The 8,002-nt window shown below is 43.6% G+C and overlaps 1 protein-coding gene across 1 annotated transcript in view; it reads left to right on the top strand.

Annotated features, from left to right (window-relative positions):
- Nucleotides 1-7,265, top strand: part of LOC129852948 (E3 ubiquitin-protein ligase TRIM39-like) — an 8,521-nt gene extending 1,256 nt beyond the window's left edge. Inside the window, exons 2-5 of the mRNA XM_055918548.1 lie at nt 897-1,214; nt 2,979-3,459; nt 3,599-3,986; nt 4,685-7,265. Coding sequence (XP_055774523.1) covers nt 897-1,214; nt 2,979-3,459; nt 3,599-3,986; nt 4,685-5,229 — 1,732 coding nt within the window. The 3' untranslated portion in view covers nt 5,230-7,265. The remainder of the gene's footprint in view (nt 1-896; nt 1,215-2,978; nt 3,460-3,598; nt 3,987-4,684) is intronic.
- The last annotated feature ends 737 nt before the right edge of the window (nt 7,266-8,002 follow it).

Raw genomic sequence — 8,002 nt, 5'->3', positions numbered from 1 at the left:
AGTCTATGTTTTCTGTTTCTATGTTGGTTTTGGGTTGCCTGGTATGGCTCTTAATTAGAGGCAGGTGTTTTGCGTTTTCCTCTAATTGAGAGTCATATTTAGGTAGGGTGTTCTCACTGTTTGTTTGTGGGTGATTGTCTCCTGTTTCGTCCATGTCTGTACCATACGGGACTGTTTGGATGTTCGTTCGTTTTGATGTAGTCTGTTCCTGTCCGTGAGTTCTACGTTTAGTTATGTAAGTTCATGTTCAGGTTTCGTCTACGTCGTTTTCTTGTTTTGTAATTTTGTAAGTGTTTTGTTTTCGTGTTGCCGTCGTATTCAAATAAAGAGATGGCTTATTTCCCTACTGCTGCGTATTGGTCCACTGATCCTTCTCTCCTCTCCTCATCTGAGGAAGAGGAGGACAACAGCCCTTACAGAATCACCCACCAAACTAGGACCAAGCGGCAAGGGAAAGCTCAACAGAGCAACCAGGACTCCTGGACTTGGGAGGAGATCCGGACGGTAAAGGACCCTGGGCTCAGCCAGGGGAATATCGCCGTCCCAAGGCGGAGTTGGAAGCAGCGAAGGCAGAGAGGCGCTGGTATGAGGAGGCAGCGCGGCGACGCGGTTGGGAGCCCGTGAGTCAGACCCAAAAATTTATTGGGGGGGGGGGGCACACGAGGAGTGTGGCAAAGCCGGGTAGGATACCTGAGCCAACTCCCCGTGCTTACCGTGGAGTGAGAGGGCGTCGTACTGGTAAGACACCGTGTTATGCGGTAAAGCGCACGGTGTCCCCAGTACGCGTGCTTAGCCCAGTGCGGGCTATTCCACCTTGCCGCACTGGGAGGGCTAAGTTGGGCATCGAGCTGGATGTCATGAAGCCGGCCCAACGCATCTGGCCACCAGTGCGTCTCCTCGGGCCGGCATACATTGCACCAGCCTTACGAATGGTGTCCCCGGTTTGCCAGTATAGCCCAGTGCGGGCTATTCCACCTCGCCGCACTGGCAGAGCTACGGGCACCATTCAACCTGGTAAGGTTGGGCAGGCTCGGTGCTCAAGAGCACGTGTCCTCCTTCACGGTCCGGTATACCCGGTGCCACCTCCATGTACCAGTCCTCCGGTGGCAGCCCCCCGTACCAGGCTGTCTCTCCGGGTTCTCTCTCCAGCTGTTTCCTCCTCTCCAGCGCAGCCAGTGCCTATACCACGCACCAGGCTGTCTCTCCGTCTCCTGGTATGTTGAAATTGATGTTCCTTTTGATGGAATAGAATTCCCTTCTTGCCTTGTCTCTCAGATTGTTCACAGCTTTGTGGAAGTTACCTGTGGCGCTGATGTTTAGGCCGAGGTATGTATAGTTTTTTGTGTGCTCTAGTGCAACAGTGTCTAGATGGAATTTGGGGTCCTGGCGACTGGACCTTTTTTGGAACACCATTATTTTTGTCTTACTGAGATTTACTGTCAGGGCCCAGGTCTGACAGAATCTGTGCAGAAGATCTAGGTGCTGCTGTAGGCCCTCCTTGGTTGGTGACAGAAGCACCAGATCATCAGCAAACAGTAGACATTTGACTTCGGATTCTAGTAGGGTGAGGCCGGGTGCTGCAGACTGTTCTAGTGCCCGCACCAATTCGTTGATATATATGTTGAAGAGGGTGTGGCTTAAGCTGCGACCCTGTTTCACCCCACGTCCCTGTGTTAAGAAATGTGTGTTTTTTGCCAATTTTAACCGCACACTTGTTGTTTGTATACATGGATTTTATAATGTCGTATGTTTTACCCCCATCAATTTGAAAAGCAGACCCTCATGCCAAATTGAGTCGAAGGCTTTTTTGAAATCAACAAAGCATGAGAAGACTTTGCCTTTGTTTTGGTTTGTTTGGTTGTCAATTAGGGTGTGTAGGGTGAATACGTGGTCTGTTGTACGGTAATTTGGTAAAAAGCCAATTTGACATTTGCTCAGTACATTGTTTTCATTGAGGAAATGTACAAGTCTGCTGTTAATGATAATGCAGAGTATTTTCCCAAGGTTGCTGTTGACGCATATTCCACGGTAGTTATTGGGGTCAAATTTGTCTCCACTTTTGTGGATTGGGGTGATCAGTCCTTGGTTTCAAATATTGGGGAAGATGCCAGAGCTAAGGACGATGTTAAAGAGTTTTAGTATAGCCAATTGGAATTTGTTGTCTGTATATTTGATCATTTCATTAAGGATACCATCAACACCACAGGCCTTTTTGGGTTGGAGGGTTTTTATTTTGTCCTGTAACTCATTCAAGGTAATTGGAGAATCCAGTGGGTTCTGGTAGTCTTTAATAGTTGATTCTAGGATTTGTATTTGATCATGTATATGTTTTTGCTCTTTATTCTTTGTTATAGAGCCAAAAAGATTGGAGAAGTGGTTAACCCATACATCTCCATTTTGGATAGATAATTCTTCGTGTTGTTGTTGTTTAGTGTTTTCCAATTTTCCCAGAATTGGTTAGAGTCTATGGACTCTTCAATTACATTAAGCTGATTTCTGACGTGCTGTTCCTTCTTTTTCCGTAGTGTATTTCTGTATTGTTTTAGTGATTCACCATAGTGAAGGCGTAGACTCAGGTTTTCCGGGTCTCTATGTTTTTGGTTGGACAGGTTTCTCAATTTCTTTCTTAGATTTTTGCATTCTTCATCAAACCATTTGTCATTGTTGTTCATTTTCTTTGGTTTTCTATTTGAGATTTTTAGATTTGATAGGGAAGCTGAGAGGTCAAATATACTACTAAGATTTTCTACTGCCAAGTTTACACCTTCACTATTGCAGTGGAACGTTTTAAAAATTTAAAAATGCAGGAGCTCATCTGATCGTGACCTCTGCTCTCTCTGTCTCTCTCTGTCTCTCTCTGTCTCTCTCTGTCTCTCTCTGTCTCTCTCTGTCTCTCTCTGTCTCTGTCTCTCTCTGTCTCTCTCTGTCTCTCTCTGTCTCTCTCTGTCTCTCTCTGTCTCTCTCTGTCTCTGTGCCAGTCTGCTGACTGAGGATCTGTTCAGATGCTCTGTGTGTTCAGAGGTGCTGAGGGACCCGGTCTCCATTCCCTGTGGACACAGTTACTGCAGGCAGTGCATCAGCACATACTGGGTCCAGCCCGGCCCTGCAGGAGACTATGTGTGTCTCCAGTGCAGTAAGAGATCCAGAGTCCGGCCTGTGCTCTGCACTAACCCAGCCTTGGCCAGGTTGCTCCAGGGGCTCCAGCAGGCAGGCTTCAGTCCTGCCCTCCCTGCTCTGGGCTACGCTGGTCCTGGGGACGTGGCCTGTGATATCTGCTCTGGACAGAAGCTCAGAGCGGTGAAGTACTGTCTGACCTGTACTGTCTCCTACTGTGAGAGCCACGTCAGACAGCACTACACTGTCCCAGCACTGCAGAGACACGCCCTGGCTGAGGTCACTGGAGACGGGGGACACGAAGGTCACCAAGGCAATGCTGGACAGACAGAGAGGATCAAAGAGGTGCTGTCATTAACAATACACTATGTGAAATGACTACAAACACTTATCTACAAGCACTTATAACACTATTAGAATGAGACGAACTGAACTGTGAATCTATTATTTTACTTGAACTGTGTGTTTCATGTTTTCTCTTAAGGAGGAGACTATGGAGACTGAGGAGGAGGAGGAGAGAGAGAGTGTCTCTAAAAAGATGACGGAAGTTAAAGAGGAGGAAGAAGATTCTGTTGAGGGACTCTCTGATCTGAAGAAGAACCCTAAAACTAAAACTCATATCTCTGAAGTGAAGAATCTCTCTAAGTTCTACTCAGACTTGAAGCAGGAGAACTCTGAGCTTAAACGTGTTGTTCGTGAACTCAGTAAAAAGAATGCTGTGTTACAACAAGAGGCAACATTTGAGAAAGAACTGGTGGACATCAGAACTGCTGCTCTGAATAAGATCACAGCTAATCTCATCTCAGACCCACAGCAACAGAGAGAGGCTGAGTATGTGAGAAGAAACCTGAAGAATATGATCATGGACTATGGTTAGTATGACAATAATGACTCCTTAAAGTGACAGGTTTTATTTTTTAAGGTAGTAGTAGGTTATTAGATAGTATTGTTAACAGGTTCTTATGAATGATAGTTCAACACTCATGAAGGTGTTATGACTGGTTTCATAATGATTTTATAAATGTCTTAAATATACCCCATTCAAGTAAAGTGTTACCTTTTATATTTTAGATCTTGAAACAATCAGAAAATAATTTTGCCAGTTAGACTCAACAGTCCTGTACGTTACTCTTCAGTTAGACTCAACAGTCCTGTACGTTACTCTTCAGTTAGACTCAACAGTCCTGTACGTTACTCTTCAGTTAGACTCAACAGTCCTGTACGTTACTCTTCAGTTAGACTCAACAGTCCTGTACGTTACTCTTCAGTTAGACTCAACAGTCCTGTACGTTACTCTTCAGTTAGACTCAACAGTCCTGTATGTTACTCTTCAGTTAGACTCAACAGTCCTGTACGTTACTCTTCAGTTAGACTCAACAGTCCTGTATGTTAACTCCATCTAGGGTGCTACATGAATACACTATTACAATAGTTTAGATGTCAGACCATTCACAAAATAGCCATATGTCAGAGAATAATGTATTATACAGTAAAATGCGTTTTCACAGATTTATGTTCTATATCCACAGATTTTTTCTAATTCTAATAAGGTGTATGTTTCTCTCAACAGTGGATGTGACTCTAGACTCTGATACAGCACATCTCCAACTCATCCTGTCTGAAGACAGGAAACAAGTTATATTTGGAGATGTATGGCAGGATCTCCCTGACAACCCAGAGAGGTTTGATATCTCAGTCTGTGTCCTGGGAAAGGAGGGTTTCTCCTCAGGGAGATTCTACTATGAGGTTCAGGTGAAGGGGAAGACTGGCTGGTCTTTAGGAGTGGCCACGAAGTCCATCAACATGAAGGGGACGATTTACCTGAATCCTGAGGATGGATACTGGACTGTGATGCTGAGGAATGGAGAGTACTGGGCTGGCGCTGTCCCCACTGTCCCCATCTTCCTTAGAGAGGAGCTCCAGAAGGTGGGGGTGTTTGTGGATTATAAGGAGGGTCAGGTCTCATTCTACAATGTGGAGGCCAGGTCTCATATCCACTCATACACTGGCTACACCTTCACTGAGAAACTCTATCCATTCTTCAGCCCTGGTAATAATTACAGTGGTAAAAACTCAACACCACTGGTCATCACTCCTGTAGATGTCACTGACTGACTGGTTTATACCAAACATTGAAATACTGTTAACTGCTAATGTAATAGCGACCAGGTAATGTAATAATTAATTGTAATGTAATACATATTACATAAATCAGCAGATAATGTATTGACATTTTACATTTATAATACAATAACTTTTTCTGATAATGTAATCATTCAATAATCATTCAATTACAGTTATTAATGCAGAACTAAGTTATTTTGTGGATAAGGTTATCATTTCATGTGTTAACATAGTAAATCACAGTCTCATAATGTAATCCAATAAGACCTACCTGTCCATCTATCTCTGTGGACCATATCATCTTAGTGGACGAGATCCACATTCTTCTTCCTGATGTAACATGACATTGGGAAGAATGAAAACAGTTCACTAAATACCACAGGAAGCCCAGGTCTGTATGCACTGTCATATGTTCAGTAAACCCCTGCAATTACATTATTACATGGCTTACTATAATAATTAAATACTGTCCTGCATGATTATGTATCTTACTATATTTTTGTTGAATACTTTTTTTGCTGTTGAATTTGAAGGAGAGCTTGCAAGAAATCCTTTCATCGCCCTGTGTACTACGCTGTATCCTGTGAATATGACAGTAAACGTTGATTTGAAATGAGCAGTCAGTTCAGCATCAGTAATGTAGGTAACTGGCAAAATGAAAGAATCCCCAACAGAAAGAGATGTAATAGGGCCTTGTGCACCACGAGCCAGAACAGCTTCAATGTGTCTTGGCATGGATTCTACAAGTGTCTGGAACTCTATTGGAGGGATGCGACATCATTCTTCCACAAGAAATTCCATCATTTTATGTTTTATTGATGGTGATGAAAAACGCTGTCTCAGGTGCCGCTCCAGAATCTCCCATAAGTGTTCAGTTGGGTTGAGATCTGGTGACTGAGACGGCCGTGGCACATGGTTTACATCGTTTTCATGCTCACCAAACCATTCAGTGACCAAACCATTCAGTGACCAAACCATTCACTGACCACTCGTGCTCTGTGGATGGGGGCATTGTCATCCTCTGGGTCATAGCGATGGTAGCCAAAATAATGTCCTGCCCAGCATTTTTATACATGACCCTCCCTAAGCATGATGGGCTGTTAATTGCTTAATTAACTAAAGAACCTCACCTGTGTGGAAGCACCTGCTTTCAATATTCTTTGTATCCCACATTTACTCAAGTGTTTCCATTATTTTGGCAGTTACCTGCAGTGCTTGACTTGGGCAGGAGTTCACCTGAGCTGAGTACCGGCACCTCAAATGTTCTACTTGAGCTCCTGTACCTCTTATAGAATATTAGCTCCAAAGTATTGTGGAGTTCCTGCACCTAAATATAAACAGTACCGGCACCAAAAATGAGTACCGACACCTATTTCAGTCCAAGTCGAGCACTAGTTAGTTACCTGTAGTTTTCAGACAATCGACCATCAGCAGTAGTGAAGGAAGGTTTTCTATGTCAATGTACAGCCACAAGATGGCGGTGTTTCCCTACAGTCCATTAAGTGCAATAATGTGCTTACTGCTCACCGGAGCAACATTGTAGCAATGTTGTCATAAAGCTTTGAGAATACAGATGAGGATAACATCACATCCTCAAGTCAACCTTCAATTAAAACCCTTATTGGAAGAGTGTTTTCCAAGCAAGATTTAAGAGATTGCCATTTGGTTTCTGCACACACACACACCTAGAACCAGTTGGGTTCATGCTGGGCTTAGCAGGGTGGGCTGTTAGCATCATTGATTAGCCACCTAGAGTTTTCTTATCTTAGAATCATCACATCGCATCGATCTCCAGCCTCCCGAGAGAGTTCAGACTTCACTCAGATAGACACTGTTAATGTGACTGAGGAACTGCTGGGTAGAGGTGGATGGAATCTGAGGGGAGGGTTACCTACTCAACCACCACATTCATAGTGTGCTGTCTAAAGGAGGATGTATTATATTGGAGAGAGAGGTCTGGTTTTGATGTTGATATTTACACTTGTAAATTGAATATGCCTTTCCTAATAAAGTTGTTTTGAATTTAATTGACTCTCATCTCAGAGGAGAGTCCTATCTGTCTCTACCTGCCCTTTCTCTCCCTCCTCTCTCCCGCTTCCTCTCTCCTCCCTCTCTACTTCTCCTCACTCTATACCTTCCTTCTCTCAGCCTATCCCCTCTCTTCCCTCCCTCCTTTCTCTAAAAGCACTGTCGCTGATAGAGTGGGTGTCTGTTTAGCCTAGTGATGACTCAGACTCAGTGCCCTCCATGAGAAAGTCACTGTTGTTAACACAACTGTAGAGAGACATGAGAAAGTCACTGTTGTTAACACAACTGTAGAGAGACATGAGAAAGTCACTGTTGTTAACACAACTGTAGAGAGACATGAGAAAGTCACTGTTGTTAACACAACTGTAGAGAGACATGAGAAAGTCACTGTTGTTAACACAACTGTAGAGAGACATGAGAAAGTCACTGTTGTTAACACAACTGTAGAGAGACATGGGAAAGTCACTGTTGTTAACACAACTGTAGAGAGACATGAGAAAGAAGCTTAGATTAGGTGATAATGACACTAATCAAACTGAAAGAAACTCAACTGCTCGATATTCTCTCATCAACTAATATAAACTCTCCAGTCTTTCATCATTCCACGTCACAGTGTGTGATTACAGAATTATTTGGTGTCTAAGGATGGGCTGTTTGTTACTGTTTATTTTCTCTTCTGTAACACAGAACAGCTGCTCTTCTGTTAAATAGTTTTAGTCACTAGTTGTCACTAGAT

This window comes from Salvelinus fontinalis, chromosome 4 (genome assembly GCF_029448725.1).
Source record: "Salvelinus fontinalis isolate EN_2023a chromosome 4, ASM2944872v1, whole genome shotgun sequence".
Classification (NCBI taxonomy): domain Eukaryota; kingdom Metazoa; phylum Chordata; class Actinopteri; order Salmoniformes; family Salmonidae; genus Salvelinus; species Salvelinus fontinalis.
The sequence above is the reverse complement of the archived record's forward strand: the minus strand, read 5'-3'. Positions and strand labels throughout refer to the sequence as shown.